At 39.5% G+C, this 25,575-nt stretch overlaps 1 protein-coding gene across 32 annotated transcripts in view; it reads right to left on the bottom strand.

Moving 5' to 3' along the window:
- The window catches only part of ANK3 (ankyrin 3), a 682,576-nt gene that overhangs the window by 176,294 nt on the left and 480,707 nt on the right, over window positions 1–25,575 (bottom strand). For all 32 annotated transcript variants that reach the window (XM_045040024.1, XM_045040003.1, XM_045040008.1 and 29 more), the window contains one exon: window positions 13,568–13,666. In XM_045040024.1, the coding sequence (XP_044895959.1) occupies window positions 13,568–13,666 (99 nt within the window). The remainder of the gene's footprint in view (window positions 1–13,567; window positions 13,667–25,575) is intronic.

Genomic DNA, 25,575 nt, shown 5'->3' on the forward strand with positions numbered 1-25,575 from the left:
TCTCATATCTGTGTTTTTTACCAAAAATTCTGACTGTATCCTCATTTTGTGCACGAGAGGCAGTTGTAGATTTGGCATAGGAGGGTGTGAGATAACATTTTTTGAAACCCCTCTGTGGTTACAGGCGCTTTATATTTGTGATCTTATTGAATCTTTACAACTCATGAGAAAGGCATTACAAGTTCCATTTATAGATGAGAAAGCTGCTCCAGAAGAGGAATGTACCTGCTCAAGGTCACATGCAAGCAAATGGCTGGAATCGGAATTTATACTTAGGCTTGCCTCCATCTGAGGGATCGGATTCCTTCTGGAAAATAATCTCCTTTTAAGATCTAGAGTTCATTTCTGCCATTCACGTATAGGAGAGAGAAATATCTCTTTCTACTTCCCTTTCTTGCTACCCCGGTCATACATTCTATGTGTTTAAAACTAAAGTAAGGCAAAATCCTTGTATTGTTCTCTCTGCTTACAAAACCATGGCTTTCTCTCTGACCCTGGAACACACCCTTATGCTATTTGTTGTGTATTTGTCCACTGTTCTTTGTGGGTTTTTTGTCCCTCCTTTTTGTCTTCCTTTGGGTTGAGCATTACTTAGTTTTCTAATCATCAAATCATCACATATATCAGTGGCTATCTCCTCCTTTGGCTTTTTTTTTTCGGGGGTTGGGGGGGAGCACAAGTAGGGGAGAGGGGCAGAGAGAGAGAGAGAGAGAGAGAATATCCCAAGCAGGTTCCCCACTCAGTGCAGTCTGACATGGGCTTGATCCCACGACCCTGGGATCACAACTCAAGCTGAAATCAAGAGTCAGATGCTCAACTGACTGAGCCACCCAGGCACCCCCTCCTTCTTTGGCTTTTTAACTAAATCTCCTTTTTCTTTTGTTTTCCTTTTAGTGGTTGCCCTAAACATTATAATATGTATCCTTAATTTATCAGTCTAAATAATATTATATTATTAATCATATATCACAGAGTAATATTACATAATACATATTATATTATTAATTATATATCATAGAGTAATATTACATATGATGTATTATATATATTATATAACTTCATGTGTAATATGAAATTCTATAATATAATTCCATTTACACTGTTAGTTTTACCTTTTGTGCTATAAATATCATATATTTAACTTTTACATGTATTACAAGCCTCATAATAAATTGATATTTTTATTAATCAAACTTTAAAGAATTTCTAAAAAGAAAAAGTGTTCTTTATAGCAATCTGCTTCTAATTTTTCTCTCCTTTATTTAGATCCACATTTCCATATGATATTATTTCCCTTCAGAATACTAAAGAACTTCCTTTAGTATTTCTTTTAGTGTGGGTTTGATGGTAACACTTCATCTCAATTTTTGCTTATCTGAAACTATATTTTGCTTTTATTATGAATTTATGTTCACTGGATATAAGTTCTCGATTCACAGAAAGTTTTCAGTTAGCATCTTAAAGAATGTTCCATTGTTTCTGGCCTCCAGTGTTTCTGGTAAGAAGTTAGATCACAGTCTCATAATTGTTTTTCTATTTATAATGCATCTTCTCCTTTGGCTGTGTAAACATTTTTTTTTCTATCTTTGCCATTTATCAGCTTCACCACTCTGTGCCTCTGTGTGGTTTTCTTTGTATTTACCCTCCTTGGGGTGTTCTAAGTCTCCTGGGTCTAGGGTTTGTGGTTTGTGATTGAATTTGAAAATAAATATATACATCTTTTCTGTTCCATTCTCTTTCTCCTCTGCTTCTTGGACCACACTGTAAGTGTTCAGTCAGCTTGCTAGTATTCCACAGGTTGCTGACATGGTGTCAAATTGATTTTTAATCTTTTTGTTTTCTGTTCTTCAGTTTGGATGATTTTTATAACTTGTCTTCAAGTTCACCAATTCTTTCTTCCTTTGTATTCAATCTGTTCTTTATCCCATCCAGTGAATGTTTTTTTAAAATTTCAGATATTGCGTTTTTTAGTTCTAAGATTTCTATTTTTTTAAGATTTCCTATTTCTCCTGAAAAATTTTGCCTTAGTCACTATATCTGTCTTTTCATTCAGATATTTAACATATTAATTATAGTTATTTTAAAGTCTATTAATTCTAACATCTGAGTCACCTATGGGTCTGTTTTTATTACTTAACTTTTCTTTTGACAGCAAGTCATTTTCTCATTTCCTTTCATGTATACTAGTGATTTTTAAATCATATATAAAATTTAAATTAAATACTGGATATTGTGAATAATGTGCTATAAAGACTCTAGTCTTATAGGGACTTGTTTTAGGCTTTCAATAGCAGGTCTGTTTTAGAATCGTCCTTATTCCAAGAGTAATACCTTTAGTCTTGGGACATAGTCATAACTTCTAAGATGTAGTCCTTGTAGTATTAATAAAAAGCCAAAGATATTTGCCAAGTCTCCTTGATGTGGTGTTCTATTTTCCTTGCAGCAAGCACTGCTGAACTTCCTTCTCAGCTTTTAATTTTTTACCTGTTATTTCCCTCTGCTCTCCTTGTAGTTTCATACCACCCCCCTCCACTTCCCACCTCCACACACATAGTTCATTGCTTATTCAAGGATTGTGGGGAGTGTATATGTTTGTAGATTGACTTCAGCACTTCCTTTGTGGTTCCCTCCTATCAGTGATTCCTCCCTGAATATCCAGCCACCATTACAGCCTCAAACTTGATCCTCTGACCTCAAGACAATAAAATTGTGACTTTTTCAATCAACTGTATCCAGTACCTGCCATAAAAATATAGATCTCATCTTGTGTTATTTAGTTCTTTCAAAAGTTGAATTCACTCCAATTTATGCCAATTTTCGATTATTTTTCAGTGCCTACAAACAAGTTTTCAAAAACTATTTTTCCGGGGTTTATGATTTAAAAAAAATTTTTTTTTCAACGTTTATTTATTTTTGGGACAGAGACAGAGCATGAACGGGCGAGGGACAGAGAGAGAGGGAGACACAGAATCGGAAACAGGCTCCAGGCTCTGAGCCATCAGCCCAGAGCCCGACGCGGGGCTCGAACTCACGGACCGCGAGATCGTGACCTGGCTGAAGTCGGACGCTTAACCGACTGCGCCACCCAGGCGCCCCCCAGGGTTTATGATTTTTATCAGCAGGATGCTTAGTTCATTGTAAGCTACTCCATTGTTCCTTGAAGCCAAAACTCTAACACAGCTGAGTAAAAAACATGAATATGTGACTTCTACACACTACACCATCATAGTTTATATTTGTTTCTATCATATACTATTTTAGGAATGTTCCTTCTATAAATAGATGATAATTTCTAAATTTTCAGTAGGTAGAAACTGAATAACCTATTATAAAATATGATTTTAAATGTATAAAGCTGCTTTTTATATAGTTCTTAGAAAATCTTACATGGAAAAAATTCAAATTAAACTTCACAATGTAAAAAAAAAACAGTAACGATGTATTTACTTATTGTATCTTTCCTTTGGCAAGGAGGATAATTAAAGATGCTTATAGTTGATAACTGCAGAGTACTTGTGTGCCTAATGGATGTAGAATTTTTTAAAAGAAGTAGGGAGTGAGCATTACCAACATACATCACAAGAAAATAGGAGGAAGAGTAAAGTAGTTTCTGGGCATGAGCACTTAGAACCACATAGCAATTAACTAAAATAACTGCTGTCCTGAGCCTGCTTCACAGATTCTTCAGGAGAACCAGGATTAGTAGCACACAAAATTTATCCGATACTTTTAGATCTCTACTTGGTAAGGGAAATGAGATCTCCAATATGTTGTAAAATCACTAGGACAGAGAGAGAGGGAGGGAGGGAGAGAGAGAGAGAGAGAGAGAGAGAGAGAGAGAGAGAGAGAGAAAGGGAGAAAGAAAGAGATAAGATGCTCTTATGTTCTCAGAACTCTTTGCAACTCTCAAAAGCATTCTTTCCTTCAAAGAGATTTTCATGTTTTGAACGCTAAGGGCATGTCATAATTACTTGTACTTTCTTTTTTTATATTAATACTTAATTTTTTTAGAGTGGTTTAAGGTTAACAGCAAAATTTAGGGGAAGGTGCCCTGCCCTTCTTAGAATCCAAATAAATAACTTTCAATTAACTTTTAATATCTGTTACATAAAAATTAAAAATGAATCTATTTTTGAATGACATATTTTCAAATTAGTCTTGATTAATGTAGAAACCCAGAGCAGTTTGCATTATTTCAAGTGCTCTTGTCAACATGTCTATGTTAGAACTGTAAGGAGGAAATATTGTATTAGAATTTTCCATTTGATAGGGACTATCTTATGACTATAAAATATTTAATATTTACTTTAAGGATTTATTTTTAGCCAGGCAATACACTTCTGGAAATATAATAGAAAGCAAAAGTCAATACCAATATTTCTTTTTTCTTTGTATTTAACCTCAGAAATAATAACCAGTTGCATTTCTGGGAAAGGACAGGCTAAAATTACAGGGCATCCAAATGTCCCCTGATACCTTCCCAGAATAATAAGAATTTAACAACTGACAGATTTGAGGTATTCTGAAAACGCTTTATCTACTTGCACACAAATATCTCTTCGTTCTTCTGAATCAATTGGAAGCCATTAACTTCAGGGAGCAAAATTACATTACCACAGGATCAGTATAAAGTCAAGAAAATTAAGACCTTTTGGCAAATTTAACCTTCAAGAGTGTAGCTTTCATTTCTATATATTCAGCAAATACATATTTAACATCTGGCATGTGCCAGAAAGCATCCTAAGTGCTACAGATACCAAGATGAATGTGTGCATCTGAGTGGCAAAGTGTGGCTCGGATATGATGTGGTGGTAATGAGATTACATGTGGATCTGGGTAGTGGCACCTTGCTAGGAAAACTGGAAGCTGGGAGAGGCATGATTAGAGCCGCATTCTAGGAATCAGAGTATTGGTATTACTGACTCTACCTGGAACCCTTCCATCTTCTCTGAAGCACTAAATACAAGCACAGCTGCCTTTATTATTGGGTAGAGAAGAGCCAGTGAAAAGAGAGAACTCAGAAGATGCCACAAAGTCTTAAAATGGTTCTGATTAGGGTCCATATTGAGCTTTTGATTTGGCTGTGAACTGATGCAAAGGAAAAGGAAAATGACAAGAGACCATCCATTGCAAAGTATCTTCCTTCAAGAAGTACACATGCTTTGCTTTGCTGAGATCGAGAGCTAAATGGGGGGAAAAAAACCAAACCAAAAAACCCATCAGGCTACCACAAATAGCCATTCTTACAAAACATTTTAGTCTATAAATAAAGTCATTAAAATTTTGTTGGAAAAAAGTGAGCAAATTTCAAAACTCATTTTAAAATTAGGATCTACATATAGACCAGACTGAAGAATCTGCCTTGATATATGTTTATATCTCAGCACATTTGCCACCATTATCACAGAGATAACTCTACATACTTACTCTTGTCTATTCTGCAGGAGAATATACAACAAGCCAGTTGATATTAGATAGCATCACAGGACTGGGAAAATAGGACAACCTTTCTTGAAATGAACTAGATAGAAAAAGGACCACAGGCTTTGTGTTTCATCAGATCCTAGCTAAACACTTTTCAGAACACCATTCAAGAGGCTTCTGCCTCTTGCCCCCTGAGCCCTAACTTGGCTGAGGTAAAATTGACATGGAACATTGTAGAAATTTAGGTTATACCATGTGATGATCTGGTATACATATATATTGTGAAATATGTACCACAATAACGTTAATTAACACATTCTTCACCTCACATGAATTTTGCAGATGTCATGGTCAAAATATTAAAGGTCTACTTTCATAGCAACTTTTGAATATACAATACAGAATTGTTAGCTATAGTCAACAAGTAATTTATTTTTAAACAATTTTTTCTAATGTTTATTTATTTTTGAGAGTGAGAGAGACAGAGTGCAAGCCAGAGAGGGGCAGAGAGAGGGAGATGCAGAATCCGAAGCAGGCTCCAGGCTCTGAGCTGTCAGCACAGAGCCTGATGTGAGGCCTAAACTCACAAACTGTGAGATCATGACCTGAGCCAAAGTCAGAAGCTTAACCAACTGAGCCACCCAGGTGCCCCCACCAAGTAAACTTTAGATACCTGAACGTATTCATCTTATAACTGGTAGTCTGTACTCTCTGACTAAATCTCCCCATTTCCTCTACCTCTCAGCCTCTGTCAACCACCTTTCTGTTTCTATGAGTGTGATGTTTTATTATTGTATTTTATTTATTATTTTTTAAATGTTTATTCATTTTTGAGAGAGAGAGAGCACGTGTGCACAAGTGGGGAAGGGCCAGAGAGAGAGGGGGACAGAGGATCTGAAGCGGGCCTCACGCTGACAGCAGAGTGCCCAAGGCAGGGCTTGAACTTGTGAAGCACGAAGATCATGACCTATGCCGAAGTTGGATCTTAACCGACTGAGCCACCCAGGTGCCCCAGGTGTGATGTTTTTAGATTCTACATCTGAGTTATGACATGTGGTATTTGTCTTTCTCTGTCTGACTTATTTCACCTTGGATAATGGCCTCAAAGTCTATTCATGTTGTTGCAAGTGGCAGGATTTGCTTTTATGTTTATGGCTGAATAATAGTTCACATATTGCAAATGCAGTTTAAATGCTGTATTAAAGCTTTATTGAATACTCAGTAGAACTGGGGATTGTCTTTTCATAAAACCAGTGGGTTCTTTTTAATATATTTTTTTTAAAGACTTCAGTTTCTATTCTCTAGGGGCACCTGGTTCTTTGTTTAGTTTCTTCCCCCTACTGACCCTTACAACTCTTCAGATTTGGGGGTGGTGTCACTTCTAGGTCCTCAGTAAGTTTCTCTTCTCTTTCTGGGACTCAATGATGGATGGACTGTTTTCACTTAACGATGCCCCTTTAGTCCTGCAGGTCTTCTTCATGAATTTTTCATCCTTTCTCTTTTGCTCCTCTGACTAGATAATTTCAAGTGTTCTTGCTTCTGCTTGGCCGGGTCTGCTGTTGAAGCTGTCTATTGAGTTCTTCATTTCCATCACTGTCTTCTTTAGCTCCAAATTTGTGCTTGGTTCTCTTTTTATATTTTCTATCTCTTTGCTGAACTTTTCATTTTGTTTTTATATTTTCCCCCTAATTTGTTAAATTGTTTTTCTATGTTTTCTTGCAGCTCTCGGAGCATCTTTAGAACAATTATTTTGAATCCTTTATTAGGCTTAATCGACCGAGTCACCCAGGTGCCCCGGGTGTGATGTTTTTAGGTCACTGGTATCTCCAGTTCTTTGAGATCAATTACTGGAAGCTCACTATGCTCCCTTGGTGGTTTCTCTGATTCTTCAAGATCCCTATAGTCATGCATATTTAAAGTCTGCACATTTAAATAACCACTCACTTCTTCCATACTTTATGGGTTGACTTCAATATGCAAAGACTTTCACTTGTGCACAGGGGCACGCTGGAATGTGCTGTAACCCCAGGTCTAGTGGTACAGAGGGCCAAATACAGGGGTGTGTGGTGGTTTGGGTCCAAGAGGTATATGATGTCTTATCTGCTCAGGTCACTCGGGTTCACGGCATTGGCAACCGTGTAGTTCTTGGTGAGCACTGTGGGAGGTGGTCCGAGTCCTCAGCAGCACCTCCAGGGCCAGTGGCTGGTGACGTGGGCAGGTGGTGGTGGTGGCTGGAGCTGGTGGTATGTACACAGCTGTAGGGTGGTCCCCTACATAGTGGTGGGGGCCGGTCTCACACATACACATAGCGGTGGGGGTCAGAGCCAGTTGTAAAGGTGTGGGCCAGCTGCAGGTGTACAGGCAGCTGTGGGCGCCATGGCTGTCTGTGTGTATTGCTGCGGCTGTGGGGCCTCACCGTGGGCACACAGCAGCGGAGGCTGGTGTTGGGAGTCAGGCGAGGGGCGTGCCGGAACACAGCTTGAAAGACCAGCTTCAGGTGAGCCCAGTGGTGCAGGTCAGTGACATGAGACAGGACCAGATCTGGCCTTCAAATGGCTGTGGGGGCTCTGCTCTTCATGTGTACTCCTGTGGCTGCAGTCTCCTGGGGGTGTGTGCCAAGCCTTGGAAGGCCGGTAAGGATGGTCTGGTTGGGGCATACAGGTGCACAGCTAGAAGGTTACCTGACATGTGCTAAGGAGTGAAGGCCAGTGACTGGTGACAGAGCCAGATTCAGACCCATGGACTGCTATGAAGGCCCTGGCTTGTGGGTGTGCCCTTCCATGCCACAGGATCTGCCATAGGTGTGTGGGTAGCAGTAGAGGGTCTGGCCAGTGGTGTGCAAATGCACAGCTGGAAGGGCTAGCCCCAAGTGCGTAGACAGTCGTGGGGGCAGCACAGGGTCTAGGCTGGCTTCTTACACTTGTGCAGACACAGAGGGCTGGGCTGGCTGCTGGTGTGGACCCTTGGCTCTAGCAGCAGGGTCTGGAGGTTTGGGGGGGTGGAGGTGTAGGTAGGGAGCAGGGAGGGACTCAGGAGGCTGGAGTCTGTGAATGTGAATATTGCAGGGCCAAACCCAATGAAGTCTTCAGGGAGTCCACAGTGGCTCTTCCAGCCATTAGTTACTTTAATAGCAAGAAAGCTGTTGAGGTCTTCTGCAAAGCAGGTGGCTGGGAACCACAGTCATTCCCACTGCATGGATGATACTGGTAGCATCTACTCTTCTTTGTTCCTTCCTATCTCTATTCATCTCAGCCTTTTTTTTCTTTCCAAGATGTTCTTTAAATTCAAGTTAGTTAACATATAGTGTAGTATTGGTATCAGGACTAGAATTTAGTGATTCGTCACTTACATAAAACACCCAGTGCTCATCACACCAAGTGTCTTCCTTAATTCCCCTTGCCCTTTTAGCCCATCCCCCACCCAACACCCTACCAGCAACCCTCAGTTTGTTCTCTATGTTTAAGAGTCTCTTATGGTTTGCTTCCCTCTCTCTTCCCCCCCTTCCCCTATGTTCATCTGTTTTGTTTCTTAAATTCCTATGAGTGAAATCATATGGTCTATGTCTTTCTCTGACTGACTTATTTTGCTAAGCATAATACATTTTAGCTCCATCCACATTGTTACAAATGGCAAGATTTCATTCTTTTTGATGGCTGAGTAATATTCCATTATAATATATATCATATATATATCTTCTTTATCTATTCACCTGTCAATGGACATTTGAGCTCTCTCCATAGTTTGGCAATTGTTGGTTTTTTGTTTTTAGTTTATTTTGAGAGAGTGTGACAGAGAGTGAGCGAGTGAGCATGTGCAAGAGTTAGGGAAGGGTGTAGAAAGAAGGAGAGACAGAATATCAAGCAGGCTCCATGCTCAGTGTGGAGAGTGATGTGGGGCTCGATCCCATGATTGTGAGATCATGACCTGAACCAAAATCAAGAGTCGGATGCTCAACAGACTGAACCACCCAGGTGACTCTGGCTATTGTTGATAATGCTGCTATAAACATTAGAGTGCATGTGCCCCTTTGAATCAGTATTTTTGTATCCTTTGGATAAATATCTAGTAGTGCAGTTGCTGGGTCACAGGGTAGTTCTATTTTTAACTTTTTGAGGAAGCTCCATACTGTTTTCCAGAACGGCTACACCAGTTTGCAATCTGGTTTGCAAACTGAAGAGGGTCCTTCATACAATGTCCTGAAAGCTAGGGAAGCCAGCCACTCACTTCACTCTCCCTTTTCTGGTAAGGGAAATTCTTCCAAGCTGAGGAGTTCCCTGTTGGCAGTGAGCAGTGCCAGCCTGGGAGATTGGATGATGCAGGCAAAATGAAGCTGCTCTTCCTTCCCTTCTTTTGTAATTATTCTCAGATGGGTTTTTTTCCTTCCCCACACTGAGTTGCTTTAGATTCCTAAGAGCACTCCTGAGCTCTCCCAGAACTGCATTTCTTTGTGGATGCTTCCAAACTCTTGTTGATCTTTTTTGGGAGTTGGAGGCTGAGCTCCCCTACTTTACCATTTTGGTAACATCAACCTGACTTATATAACCATCTTGAGTTTTACAGTGAAGCTACAATATGTGGTGTCCTTCCAAATGGGAGAGCTTGTAAAATCATCTGGAACAACTCTCCATCCATGCTGGGACAGAAACTAAGACTCAGAAGGGTGAACTTGCCTAAGGTCACAATTTTACTTGCAAGTCACACTTAAGACTAGAGATCAGATCACTGATCACTCTCATCTTGCTTTTCTGGCTGGTAAAATCTTGCTCAAGTCCTCCTAACCTACTCTGACCATAAGTCAAGTTTCTTTGCTTGAATAAAAGGGCTCTAAGAGTCTGCTTTTAAACTGAGTACTTTATTAGGTCAGCAGCACATGCAGGGAACAGAGTAAGCCAACGAGGTCCCTTGGAGTGCTGGCACCTGAGATGTCTCCTGTCTCTAAACTGACTATTGATGTAGCAAGGTAGCCACAACAGTCCTAAGTAATTGGTAGGAGGTGGATGGGTAGATAACAATATTTATTCTCTCAAGAGTTACCAGATTGAGTAGTTAAAACTTGCATTTATGAACAATTCTGTTTTCTGTTTTTAGGCTTGGCCTCAGGGCTTTCTGACATTTTAGCTGGCCTCCTCCCTTTCACCCACACACCCAATGACTACTCAGTCATTTCAGCCAGAGAGAAGGGAGGCTTTGATGAGAAGAACACAAAATAGTTTACATATTTGGGGTATGTACTATGCTTTCTTCGATATCGTCTGCCAGGAATTCAGTTTGTGCCCAAATGCCATCCCACCCTCACCCCACTCCTTGTAGGCCAACAACAGAAGTAGGACAGGCTTCTCTGTTCTCTGTGTCTGTCTCCTTCACATTCACGCGCCATTCACAGAACACAGGAGAAAACTGAATCCCGGTTACAACTGAATGGATGGTAAAAAGGAGTCTGCATCTTATTCAAAATAAGATAGGCTTTCACAACAGGGACAATGTGTTAGAGAAACCAGGTTGCCCCCTGAATTTGCACAGTATGCAAAGTTGCATACTACATTATTCCATATCTCTGATACTATTTTTTTTAATGTTTATTTATTTACTTTGAGAGAGAGAAAGAGCAAGGGAGGGGCAGAGAAAGAGGGAGAGAATCCCAGGCAGGCTCCTTGCTGTCAGTGCAGAGCCTGACACAGGGCTCGATCTCACAAACCATGAGTTCTTGACCTGAGCTGAGAGTCAGACATTTAACTGACTGAGCCACTCAGGTGCCCTCATATCTCTAATACTTTTATCCAGAAGAGTTTTTAAGTTTTTGCCCTGGTGCCACTATCTGCCTCATAAACATGGGGTCTGAGTTCCCCATATGCCCCTTTCTCCTTCCATTGTATCAAATACAGCAGGTAATTTTTGCATAAATGAGGTAAAGTAACTGAAAAGGAATTTTGCCAGTGATTGATTATTTCAAGAGAGGGAGAAATAAGGTAATTTCTAATCCACATACTCACTAAAACCCCAGCTGGATAACCAGGTATATCTCTTCAAGCTCCTCTTTCCTGCTTGGCTCTAGTATTCCTCATTTTTCTTCCTAAAAATCTTCCCTGCTCACAAATGATCCTTAAGCTTTACGTTGTAATCGAGTGGCACAGCACCAATTCTGTTTTATTCCTTATGACCTCTTGAAATAGCCTATATTGGCGGAAGATCCCTGCCATTTAAAGTGACAGCTCTAGCATATTGGTAATGGCTTCTTATTACAGAATGCAAAGTCAATTCACTAGGAGCTCTATTCAATCTCCTTCCCCAGTCAGACAGTCCTCTAGGGGTCAACCTTCATCTTTCTTCACTCCTCCTCTCTAGAAAGCTGGTTTCTTTTAAGGTACATACAAATATTCAGGGTCAGTAGTTATCAGGAAAAGGAAGCCCCGGTGTCCTGCTAACTAACTACAGCTGGGCTGTTCTCGGGTCAGAGCACAGGTAGTTGACTGCCTGTCAGCTTCATGAGGGTAAGGACAGTGTCCTGCAGTCTTGCTGTATCTGCCCCACAGTAGGCCCACTCCGTAATCATTTATTGCTTGAGGGAACACACACAGTGAACAATAAATGAAGTAGTAAATCAAGGAGCCACAGGAATCGAATGCAGGTTACCAGGCCAGTTTTGGAAACACGGAGATCAGGATTCTTGTGAGGAGGAAGCACGGGATTGCAGGGGCTACAATGGCAAGATAGGGAAAACCACCCCAAACCCTCAGAGAGGGGGCTGGGTATAGTGAAATCACCTCTCTGTTAGCCTCACTCTTGCTCGCATCTTGGAACAAACACAAGAAGTGTTGGACAAAATAATCCCCTGATTACAAGTTTAATGCTAACTGGACCTGTGAGTTATATAAGCAATGGCTGTGACCTCTTTCTGGTCTACTTTTTGCAACACAGTTTACAAACATTAGCTTGATCACTACAATAACCTTCAAGGTGGCCATTAATTTTCTTTATTTTCAGAAAGAGAAATTACATGCAGAAGGTTAAACAGCCTACCTAAGTCAACTGGCTAAGGTCAGCATCTGGGATTCAAACTTGCTTCTGAGTCTCAATTCTTTCCTCTACCCAAAAGGCATTGCACCGAATAAGCAACATGCCAAACACCTACCCAGACAGCTTTGTATTTTTTTTTTGATTTCTAAATTGTGCTAAAAAACACACAAAATTTATTTCCTTAACCATTTTTAAGTATATATTTCAGTAGTGTTAACTGTATTCACATTGCTATGTATAACATTTCCAGAAATTTTTCATCTTGCAGAATTGAGCCTCTATAACTTACTAAACAACACTCTCCATTTCTCTGCCCCCAAAGCCCAAGCAAACACCATTCTGCTTCTGCTTCTATGGTTTTGACTACTCTAGAAACTCCATAAAAATGGAATCATGTAGTATTATACTTTTGTGACTGTCCTCTTTCACTCAGGATAATGTCCTTAAGATTCATTCATGTTGTAGAATGATAGGATTTGCTTCCTGTTTCAGGCTTAATAATATTCCACCATCTATATACATTACATTTTGTTCATCCATCATCTGTCAATCGACATTTGTGTGGCTTCCATCTCTTGACTATTGTGAACAATGCCGTGATGAAGAGGAATGGACAAATATTGCTTCAAGATACTGTTTTCCATACTTGGGGGTAAATACTCAGTAGTGGAATTGCCAGATGGTAGGGTAGTTCTAGTTTTCATATTTTGAGGAGCCTCCCTACCGTTTCCCAGAGTAACTGTACCACTTTACATTTGCACCAGCAGTGTACAAAAGTAGACCAATTTGTTTTTAAATAGAATAACTGTCAGTTTTAGTATTAAACTGACCAAACAGCCCAGCCTATCAGGTCAGGTAGTGATTACGTTCTTAAAAATGCAAACTCAACTAAAACTCTAGACCTTAAGCCTTCGTTTTTATAATTAAAACCATACGCCATATAAACGTGTTACAGATTTATACATGTCGATCAGCATTCCATTTTGGGACAAATACATTTAGAATCACTTTCTTGGAGGCTACAACAAATGAAGTAAAAGTGAAGCCACTGTTGGACCAGTGTGAAGGTATCAGGGGAAGGTTACTATTCCTGAAAATAAGTATAAGCATGCACACAAATTGCACTTACCCTTGTTTTGGCATCGATTTTAGCTCCTCGATCAAGCAAGAGTTTTACCATATTGGCATTTCCTCTTTTTGATGCAACGTGTAAAGGCGTGATGTCATTCTGTAGAAGAACAGAAAAAAAGGACAGTTTGGTATCTTCAGTTCAACCGAAACATTGCTTCCCCAACTCCCCCCCAACAGGTCCTCACTTTTTTATTTACTTTTTTAAACATCCATTGTGAACAGAATGCTTCCCAACATTTCTCTCTGACAGTAATTTTACTCAGTAGACTCCCCTCTCCCCCCAAAAGGGATGAATTTTAAGTAGTAGAACCCACATTCTGAAGGTGGGTTCAAGTTTATTTCACTTAGCTGCAGTGACTGATGGATGAGATGGGGTCTTTTTTGGTTTTGTTTTTTGGTTTGTTTGTTAGTTTTGCTCTAAAATTTTGCACCGTTAAGTCGATGTGTTTTCCTGCAAATTTGTGTGATACATACTGGCTAATGTGTGGTTGACTAAGTGGCTGATTAAGTCAGCCAGACTCAGTTAAAGGAGTATGGTGCTCAGCACCATCTCTGTGTTCATATGAGCACAAGATATCAAGGAAAAACAATAGTTACGCAAAGTGGAAAATCAGTCAGTACTGTACAAAGTCACAGGACTTCCCATGCACGTGGGGCTCAAGTGTGTTTGCAGGCATTTGTTAGCAATCTCACAGAAAACTGTTTTTTTTTTTTATTATTACCATTGAGGAATAAACATATTGTTAGGACAATCTGAAATTAAAGTCATGATACTCAATACCACAGGTCTTTCCCCATGCATCTTACAGGTGTTATGATTGTTTCCAGACTGTCAGGGAAATATGTGTATGTTGTGAGAACATTCTCTATGCTGGCTCCTTATTCCTTTGTAGCAACAATATGGATTTTAGGTCCGTTGTTCACCTAAGTTAATTACACCATCAGTGAACTAGGCTCCTACGGGGTTGTATTTTTGCCATTTGATAGCAGATACAACATAATAGCTACCAGGCATTGATTATTTCCTATATGTTAGGCACTGTGCTAAACTCTACTATCTCACTTAATTCTCATAATCCTCACAATGCCACAAAACAATCTGACTTACAATGTCCATTTCATAGATGTACAAATAGCTGGAAAAAACAGGATTCAAATTAAAATATGACTCAAGCTTATGTTTTTTTTTAAAACACTATAATGAAAATTTTCAAACAGATACAAAGTTTGAGAGAAAGGCATGAGTTTTATGTACTCATCACTCTGGTTCAATACTTATCAGCCTCTTAGGAATATTATTTCTTCTATACTCCCTACTACTTTTTTTTCTGGAGAAGTCTGAGAGAAGGAAAAGAAAACCCTAGGCATCAAGGATTTGTTTTTTAACAAACAGTCACAATACCATTATCATATTTAACAAAGTAAAAATAATTCCTTCATAACACTAAGACCCTGTCAGTGTTCAAATTCTCCCATTATGTCCAGTTAGCTCAGTAGGGTTGTTCAAATGAGAAGATCCACACCTGCATTAGGTTGAAATGTCCCTTAAGTCTTTTAATCTCCATAGGTGCCTTACTCCACCTTCTTTTTTCCATGACTACTTATTGAAAAAACTGGATAATTGATCATGTAGAACTTTCTAACTTCCATGATTTCATCCTCATGGGGTGTTATTTAACATGTTCTTTTTGCCCTGTACTTCCTATAAAGTTTTTTAAACATTATAAACTATAATGCTGTTAGCATTACATTCTCCTATCTGAACTACTCTTTCCCTCATTATTTTTAGGTGCTGAAGTATCAAATGATTCATTAAATGAAAGAAGGAGAAAGAGATCTCAGTAAACCAAATTTGCATCAGTAATGCTTGTGGGAGTACACAGGATGAATATCATTGCTCTAGACCAACGGTAGGCAAACTTCTTCTGCATCGGGCCAGATAGCAAATATTTTCAGCTTTTTAGGCAATATAAGTTCTATTGCAGCTATTCAACTCTGCCATTGTAGGGTAAAGCAGCCATACAAAATATGTAAAGAAATGGGAGTGGTTGTATTCCAATCAAATTTTATTTACAAAAACAGGGGCACCTGGTGGCTCAGTTGGTTAAGCATCTGACTTTGGTTCAGGTCATGATCTCATGGCTCATGGGTTCAAGCCCTGTGTTGGGCTCTGTGCTCACAGCTTGGAACCTGGAGCCTGCTTCAGATTCTGTGTGTCCCTCTCTCTCTGCCCCTCCCCTGAACATGCTCTGTCTTTTTTTCCTCTCTCTCTCTCAAAAATAAATAAATATTTAAAAAAAAACTTTATTTACAAAAACAGATGGTAGGCCAGATTTGGCCTAGGGGTTGACCTGCTGTATACCTACCAGCTATGGCTGAAGGTTTCAACTGTGTGTAACAGTTTACAAAAGAGGAAGTAAAACTATATGCTGTACATTGTGTATGCTCTGGTCCCCTTTTGCTGGCAGAAGGACACAAACTTCCTGATGGCTTTTTAATTGTCTTGCTTGTCTCCATTGTGGGTCACTCCAGTGACCCAAGCATCACAGTGGATGAATTCTTGACCTGAGACAGCAGGTGGAGGGTCAGGTTAGGTCTGTAGGAGACATGGTCTACCAGGAAGCTTACTGAGCCCAGAGTGGGATATGGTGCTAAGACCTCCTCCCTTCCCCGCAGGAGTCAGGGCTTACTTACTTGTGATTTCCCTTTAAAATTGTGCCCTTGCCTGGTTGAGAAGGACTTAATTAACCTCTATTACAAGTAGGCTAATTTTAGTGAGAAGAAGACTCTACTTCTAATTTTGCTCTCTTCCATATTCATGTACTCTCTCATACAGTGATGCATAGATGTCAAAAGTGTGCCTTGAAAGTCTAACTCCCACTTTTTTCTACACCTATCTGGCCCTTCCTAGAGGAATATTTTATATTTCTATAGCACTTGAAAAGTGTTGTAAAGGGCTTACCCTTATGTAATTTCATTTTACCTTCACGACACTCTATTGAAATAAAATCACTAACCCTATTTGACAGATACATAAACTGCAGAATAGAATTGGTCAGTAATTTGTATATTAAAAGACAAAGAATTAGAGGCAGAATCAGAATGATAATTCGGTTTTCTAGATCCTTGTGCAGTAGTATTTTTCAGTCAGGGATCATAATGCCTCCATCTAACAACTGTTGCTTCTCTCTATAAAATGGAGCTTCTGAGTGAAATACATATTTTTGTATTCCAGAATCTGGTAGTGACTGCTTCTGACAATTTGGAACAAACTGAAATGAAAGTGGTACCTTTGGGCCACTCAATGGGACATTTATATTCTGATTCATCAGATAACTAATAAAAATGTTTTATGCCCTACTATGCACAAGACTCAGTGCTGCATTTCCATTATATAAGTGAGGAACAAAATTATGGATTCCTAACATATCAAAAGAGCCTACTGGTATTAGAGATGAAAATGCTTATTTAAGAGAACCCTCATTTGCTGCTTGTGAAATGTAAATTTACACATGCTTTCTGTGATGCAATTTGGCAGTATATATGAAAAGCCTTCAAATCTAAAACCACAGACACAAGGCAGAGGTTGGCTGCCATAGTCGAAAGGGCAGGAATGTTAAGAAAGACTCAGCCCTGAGGCCCAGGCACACTCCCTAAGACTGAAGCCGAGACAGAATAAAAGAACCCTCAGTCCCAGCAGGAGCCTAGCATAGAGTAACAAGCAACAGTAGTCAGCTGCTGAGGCCAGACAGGAGCTTCGCGAGAGACATCTTCATGCTTCAGGTGTGCAGGGAGAGCTGAGGATGAAGCACCAACACCACCTAAAATTTTCTACCCCCTCCCCACCCAGCCACCACCCTGAGCATAAGGGAGTGCAGCTCTCCTCCAGAGGAAGCTGAAGCCTGTGGTACACTCAAACAAAATGTAAACTTTTGACTAGGCTCAACCTTCCACATTTATAGCCTGACAAATATGTGCCCATATCCAAAGATACAATTTACCTTAGTCACTCCTGCATTCTGTCTAGTGGAACAGTGAGCTACAGGCATCGAAAGTTAGGGGATTTCACCAAAGATACGGGGTTTCAGTCAAATAGAAACCCTTGGTAAGAAAAACCACAATATAAGAAACAATTCCTTTGATGGGTTCATCACCAGACTTCACACAGCTGAGGAAAGCATCAGTGAACTTAAAGATATGTCAATATAAATGATCCAAACACAAAGAAAAAAAGAGTGGAAAAGAAAACCGAAACCTAAGGGATGTGGGACAGTACAAAACAAATGAGTTGAATAAGGAGAAGAGAGAAGATGGGGCAGAAGAAATACTTGAAGAGACAATGGTCAAGAATTCTCTCAAAATAATGAAATGCATGAAACGACATATCCAAAAAGCTTGGAGAACACCAAGCAAGATAAACTATAAACCAGCAAATGTCACAATTAGACACATCAATCTAATTTCTGAAAATGAAAGATAAAGGAAAAATTGTGAAGGTAACCAGAAGGAAAAAAGGACATATTTCATATAGAGAACAAAGACAATAATTACAGCCTCAGAAATTATGCAATGCTGAAAACGTAGTGGGCATCTTTAAATACTGAAAAATAAACACTTGTCAAATGAGAGTTCTATTCCCAGCCAAAATATCTTCTAAAAAATTAAGGAGAAATAAAGACTTTTTAAGATAAACAGAAGCTGGGAGTCCTCATTACCATCAAACCTGCAATACAAAAAACATTACAGGAAGTTCTTCAGGCAGTAGGAATATGATACCAGACAAAGCTTAGACCCACACAGAGAAATACAGAAATGGCAAGACTGAAGGGAAATATAAAAGATAATTGATTATCTAAAGCAGGAACTGTAAAATGAACTGTGGGCTCTACAACATGTGCAAAAGTAAATGAGAATGATCCTGTTCTCATATGTGTAAAGTGCTATAACTTTGAAGGTATACTGTGATAAATCAGTAACACACCACAAAATATATTATTAAATAAAAATATGCTCTCACATTTATGCATAAGTATATGTATACACACATTCTAAAAAAGCTGTAGAGATATTGACCCCAATGTTAATAATCTCTCCCTCAGTGCTGCGATTCTAGATGATTGTTTCTTCATGCTTTCCTAATCCAAAAATAAGGATTAATCTTTACTGTGTTTCCTAAACTATAAAACTGTCCTAGAAATACAAAGATTTTTCATAATGAGTTTAGGGGGTGGGGAATTCTAACATTACTTCAATTTTATTCCTTAGTAAGCATGTCACTGGAAATGAGAAGACCAGACCATAATCATCACTCTTCTTCCTGATATATGATGTTGGGAATGTGCCGTATCCTTTACTAACATATATGTTTTTATCTGTAGAATGGACATAATACCTACAGTGCCTCCACCATGGGGTGGCCAAGAGCGGATATGAGATAATTCATGTCAGAAGGAGGAAGGAAACTCACAGGTATTCCATATTACTTATCTCATCCAACCCACACACCAACTCTAGAAACAGGTACTATCTAATTGCTTTTGTTTGTGTTTTTGTTCTTACAGATGAGGAAACTAGAACAAAAAATCAAAATAGCTTTCCAAAGTCACAAAACTGTCATAATTTGCTACCCCAAAGTTTATGCTTTTTTCACTAGAGCAGATCATGCTGTCCCTGAACTTCTAAATAGTATAAATCTAGGACCGATTCTTACTAGTAGAGCATTCCTGCAGCACCTCATAGTGTGCCAGCAAGATAAAGAGAACACTGTGGTCCAATACTACAGCAGTTATGAGCTAATACTCTGGAGCTAGACCACTTAGCTTCTAATCCCAGATCGACCCCACACTAGCTGCCTAACCTTAGGCAAGTTTATTTAATTTCTCTGAATCATGGATTTGTTATCTATAAAATTAGGCCAATAATAGTTCTATCATATAGACTTGTCATAAGGATTGAGTTAGTAAGGGCAGTCTTTTTAATTTTTTTTTTTTGAGAGAGAGAGAGAAAGCACCAGTTTGGGAGGGGCAGAGAGAGACGAGACACAGAATCTCAATCAGGCTCCGCACTGTCAGCTCAGAGCCCGATGTGGGGCTGGAACTCACAAACTGCAAGATCATGACCTGAGCCAAAGTCAAGAGTTGGATGCTTAACCAACTGAGCCACCCAGGGACCCCAGGGTAGTCTTATTTTAAAATTTATTATTTATTTAGTTGTTTATTTTTAGGTGTGGAGCCTAATGTGGGGCTAGATCCCATGACCCTGGGATCGTGACCTGAGCCGCAATCAAGAGTCGGACACTTAATCGACTGAGCCACCTAGGTGCACCAATAAGGGTAGTCTTAACAATGTTTCTTGGCATTTAGTAAACATTATAAAAAGTGTTAGCTATTATTATCCTTTTTATTATTTATCATATGGACATTTAAAAATGGATGACATAAACACATCTCACATGGCAGACCTGAAGTAATGAGTGAACTCTAAGAAGGTGCTAAAGGGACAGTTCTTAGGGCCGACACAAGGGGTGTTGGAGACGGACAGGTCTGCTCAGCACAGTTCAGCCTGTGAAAACCTCAGAAGGGGTGTGTCTGGAGTAAGTGGAACTGGGGGGGAGGGTGGAAGAAGGGGCATAGCAGTGGCTGATAGAACACGATACACGTGACAGAACGTGATAGAAACATGGGAAGCCATACTTTTTTTTTTTTTTTTAACTTCCAAGGACTCGGAAGAAACAAGTACCTTTCTTGGGAAATGGTGGAATTGCTGGCTTTTTCTTTCTTCTCAGCTGTTTCTGAAGAACCTGGCTGAGGTAGTGGCCAAGTTTCTTTATGAAATTGTCACCAAAGCCAGATTTTTCCCACAACTTCCTGAAGTGAAATCAGAGCCCTTTCCTACCTTGTGATAAATGGCAGACTTTTCATTCCATTTAAACATATAAAGGGCAGTAGACTTCCGATCCCCAGTCCCCTCTCCTCTCTCTACTTTTCTTTAAACATGTCTGGGAGGTTCTCACTAAGTAGAAGAGCAGGTGGATGATAGCACTCACAGTCTTTTAGATAATGAAAAGTTAAACAATATGACCATTTTAGTTTAGTTCCTTGATATGGTCCCAGTCAAACACAAATTCTAAAACAATTAAATATTCAACTGAGAGGGAACCCTCCATGACTGCTACAGCAGTCATTATTAAGATGACTACCATTGTTAGTTAAAGTCCATTTTCCTCTTACTTCATGAAGTTTTCCTTAAATGAAATAGGTCTTTTTAGGCAAAGTCTTTTCCTCTTCTCCAGTTTTACTAACAGCAACTTTTCTCTTTCTGTGATTTCTGGATAAGGAGATTAAGTCCACACAGGTCTTGCTGAGACTGACACTGAAAAATACTGATGCTATCGACACTCCCACCTCACTCTTCCCACAGAGACTGACCAGATCCTACAGGATTAGACATCGGGAGATGCTGGGCTCCCCAGGAGCAGCAGCAAATGCTTAGATGTTTGATGTCTGCTATAAAACCAGGCTCTGACTATTTGGATCTATTCTGCTCTAAAAACCTCAGGCAATTTATTTATGTTCTTTTAAGGATAATATGAAGCTGTTTATTGTTAATACTGTTATTAGTTTTTACTTGGATTAATAGCAGATCTCTCATCAACAATTTAGATAAGGCTCTGCCAGGTCTCTCTCCAGCCCACCATCTCCTTTTGTTTAACATTTGTTTAACATTTTGATTATTCATTCATCTGTTAATGGACACTCGGGTTCCTTCCACTTTGTGTGTATTGTAAACAATGCTACTATGAACATGGGTGTTTAAATATATCTTCAAGACTCTGCTTTTAATTCTTTTGTATTGAAGGAGTGGTCCTACTGGACCATAGGGTAACTCTGTACTTAATATTTTGAGTAACTTCCAAACTCTTCCATAGTAGCTGTATCATTTTACATTCATCCCACAAACAAAGGACAAGGGTTCCGGTTTCTCTAAACCCTTACCAACACTAGTTTTCTCTCCCCCTCCCCCTCTCTCTCTTTTTTGATAGAAGTCATCTTAATGGGTGTTCAATGTGTACTTTTAAAATATATCTTTCAGGATACATTTCAGAGTTTCCATAATTCTATGAACAGTCATGAATTTTTGACCACCAAAAGCCTTTTATTTTATAAGAATTTGTTAGAAAAAAGAATTCTGCGAAAAAAAGGCACCTCTTGATTTAGACCAAACAACTCTTTGTTTTGCAGAACAAATGAAATTAAAATGAAAAAAAGGTATGAATTATTAGGCTCTTATTTTGGCTGGTTCTATGAGATACATCTCATTTAATCTCTACAACAATCCATGCATGAAGTAGATGCTGTTAGTTCAGATTCTCAGGTGAGTAGGGTGAAACTGAAAGGAGCCTCAAGTCACACGGTGAGAAAAATGCCTGAGCTGGGATTAACCTAAATTTTCTGCTTCTAAAAGCTCTGCTGGCTTTGTCCAGGGGGTCACAAAGGAGAAACCATATCCGGATAGTGAGTCTCCCCTTAAACTTGGGCAAACATCAGTTGCAGCTCTGAATCCAAGCAGCATAGTCTCCATACTGAAAATGCTGCCGATGTGCAAGTTCCAACCAAAAGGAAACAGCATATCTCAGAGCTAATACAAATATGCAGAATCTAAAAGAGGGGCTAGTTCAGCTCTATCATTTTAAATAAGAACTCATGGGTTTCAGATTTCTTTAAAGGTGTCACTATTAGTACTCATTCAAAAGTAGCCCTCCCTGTTTTATAGTAAAGAAAGCCCCTCCTTGCTTGCGATATCTGGGCAGAGAGGCTTATAGTGTTGAACTGAATGGGGTATCAAAAGTTCAATTACAAAGTAATCGGCTGCTTTCTGTACATTGAGGAGAGTTGTTTGAAAATTCTGTAATTCTTTAACATTAAAATAAGTTAATCTAGCAATATTAGATTTCCCGTAGTGTTTCTAATGAATGAAGTCCACCCCTTTTTCTAACACCCTACCATCCAAGATTCTTAAAAACAAAACTATTAAGGGGCTTTACAATGATACATTTGCCACACTTCTATATCATTTCTGATAAATCTGGAATAAAATTCATCTATTTCTGTGTTAAATAATTTTCTTTCCCATCCAAAAAGTAAATCACTCTTATAGGCTTCTGAGATGTAAGTTAACTTGAAATTGTTAGTTTCTCAGGTATTCTGCCCTCATTTGGTCTTTGGACAAACCAGATCCTTGCTTGGATAAATTAGATCCTTGCAGAAGTTTCAAACATGTCAAGGAATGAGAACAAGGTCTTTGAATTTTTTAAGGAAAAAGCAATTGGAAAAGAAGCAGTCCTGGCATAAATTGCCTTATCTGTGTGCAGTGCACTTGTCCTGACATGGTGCTGCTCTCAAAGGACCACGAAGACCTCGGCCACTCAGGGACCAATATCACACACCATCACGGCCACCCAGCATCTGCAGGTGCCAGCTGATGGTCACACATGAGGCATATTAAAATGGGGCAGTTCTGGATCCAAATCCCTGTTATTCTATTTTACTCACAGTAGGATCTGGGACAAGTGACATTGTGGGATCTCCGTTTGCTCATCTATTCTTAAGGCCTCAAATGGTGTGCTTTACATAAAAGTACTTTGTAAATGTATACAAAATGTAAATTCAAGGTTACATTATTAAGATGTTATAAAGATAGTTATTATAAGCCAATGAGTTACTAAGAGTTCTGTGGCTCAACTTCGGACAAGATTTTCATAGCACGGCCTCAGTCAGTATTTTCTTTTTGTGTGTGTGTGTGGGTCAAGATCTATGCATTTTATTTTTATTTTTATTTTCTTAATATTAAATATAATTTATTGTCAAATTGGTTTCCATACAACACCCAGTACTCATCCCAACAGGTGCTCTCCTCAATGCCCATCACCCACTTTCTCCTCTCCCCCACCCCCCCCCCATCAACCTCAGACAGTATTTTCTTATTGTGCCTTATCAGAAGAATCACCCAAGGAATTTGTTAAAAACACAGATTGCAAAGCCCTATCCCAAAGGTACTGACTCCGAATATAAGGGAACAGGAGGCTGCTGGCCAGCTGGGGACACTGGCTGTGAGGCTGTGACTTGGAGGCAATGAAAAAGTGGGTTTTAATTTTCAAACTCAGAGGAACTCACTCCTTGTAGAGACAAGCTCACCTTGTATTTCTTCTTACCGGAAAATGGATATTATACCTTTTTGTCAGAAAGCCATTAAGTTTCTACATATCAAGAGTTCATTTCAAACCATGATCTTTCAGGATTCAAAAATGCAGAAGTAATAGAGGTAAATAAAATGTGGGGGAGATGGGAAGGCATTGTATTTTAGAATGAATTTGATGATTTGTTAGTTTTTAGGTTGGCTCACCTCTCAATTTAAATGTTCTCAAATGTGTAATGGGATTTACTAGTAAATAAAAGAAAAAAAAACCTTTTAAACTCCTTTTAAAAAATGTATTTAATTCACTTTGTGGCTCTGGCACAGGCCGAGAACACAATGCCAGCTGAGACAAGAGAGGCTGCTGTTGGTTCTGGTTTTCTTGTGATGATCCCGGATTCAGTACAAAGCCCAGTACATGTGGCCTCCAATATTAGAATAGTATGAACTACATAGTCTGAGTATTTTTTCGGGTCTGATTTGAGTGTATTTACTTTTTCTTAGCCCAAGCTCCACCACCTTAAAGCTGTGTGGCTTGGCACAACTTATTTAACTGTTTGCTTCCCAGTGTAAAATGGATATCATACCCACACCTCACAGGCTTACTGTGAGGAATAAATAAAATCATGTATAGGAAGCTTATTATAGTACCTCATACCTAGTAATAAATGAAAGCTGTTACCTAAGTTCGTTTTAACTTTGTATAAGTTTTGTCCACTTCATATTGAAAGTCTCAGTAGTAAGAGCTGAAAAGAACCTTAGGGTCTTCTGGCCCACCTACCCTTAGGGGTATGTCACTGGGAGAAACTCAATGCACTGACTGAGTATGACCTTCCGGGCCCTTTTTCTCCATCCTGGGATATCCCACCTCTCTACCTGCACTGTAAAGAGATGTTCAATCCACATGTCTCAGGGGGTATTGTTGGCATTTTGGTTGGGGTACTGTTCTTTGCATGGGTCTGTCCCCATCGGAGAAGATTTAGCCATCCTGGTCCTGTCCCATTACATTCCAGCCACGATGACAATGAAAAATGCCTCTGCAAATTTCTAAATCTTCTGTGGAGAAGGACAGTCTCCCTTTTCCTACTGAGAAACTGTGGATGTAGGAGGACTCTAGTGAAGTCACCTCTGAGGAGAGGCACATCAGACCCGAGGTTGGACAAGCTTCTCCTTGAGCACAGTTCTTTTCCCTATGTGACTGGAGCCAGCCACAGCTCACAGCCAAGTGTCCTCATCTCCCCTTCATCATCTATGTTCCAACATCTTAAACACCACTGCCACCATCCTACTTTTCCATGTAAGGTCCTGCAATGGCTTGTAGACAGAGATTGGAATGGTGATTACCAGGGGCTGGCGGGCTGGCATTTAGGGAGATGTTACTTAAAGGCCCAAACTTGCAACTAGTAGATGAGTAAGTTCTGGAGAGCTAATGCACAGCCTGGTGATTATAGTCAGCAATGCCTCTCTGTGTCTAGTCTCATTTCACATTGGCAAGTAGGCTTCCACCTCCATTTCTTAGACTTCATTCTAATCCCTGTGTTTCCAGCACAACTTAGCTCTTCAGTTTTTTCCCAACTATGCTAGCCAATGCTGATCTCCTACCTGAACTTGTTTTCTTAAACCTCCTCCATTGACTTGGGAGAGAGCCAGTAAATGACTGGTCATGTTTCTCAAGTTCATCCCTTTGCAACCTTTGGTTCTGCTCCTGTCCTAAGCTCTTCCCTCTAGGTGCCCTTTCACCCTTTCTGCACATTCTTCAAACCACCAGAGGAAGAAAGGAAAGATTTTTTGTCACAGAAGAACTACAGTGCTCAG

The sequence above is a fragment of the Felis catus genome, chromosome D2 (assembly GCF_018350175.1).
Source record: "Felis catus isolate Fca126 chromosome D2, F.catus_Fca126_mat1.0, whole genome shotgun sequence".
Taxonomy (NCBI): domain Eukaryota; kingdom Metazoa; phylum Chordata; class Mammalia; order Carnivora; family Felidae; genus Felis; species Felis catus.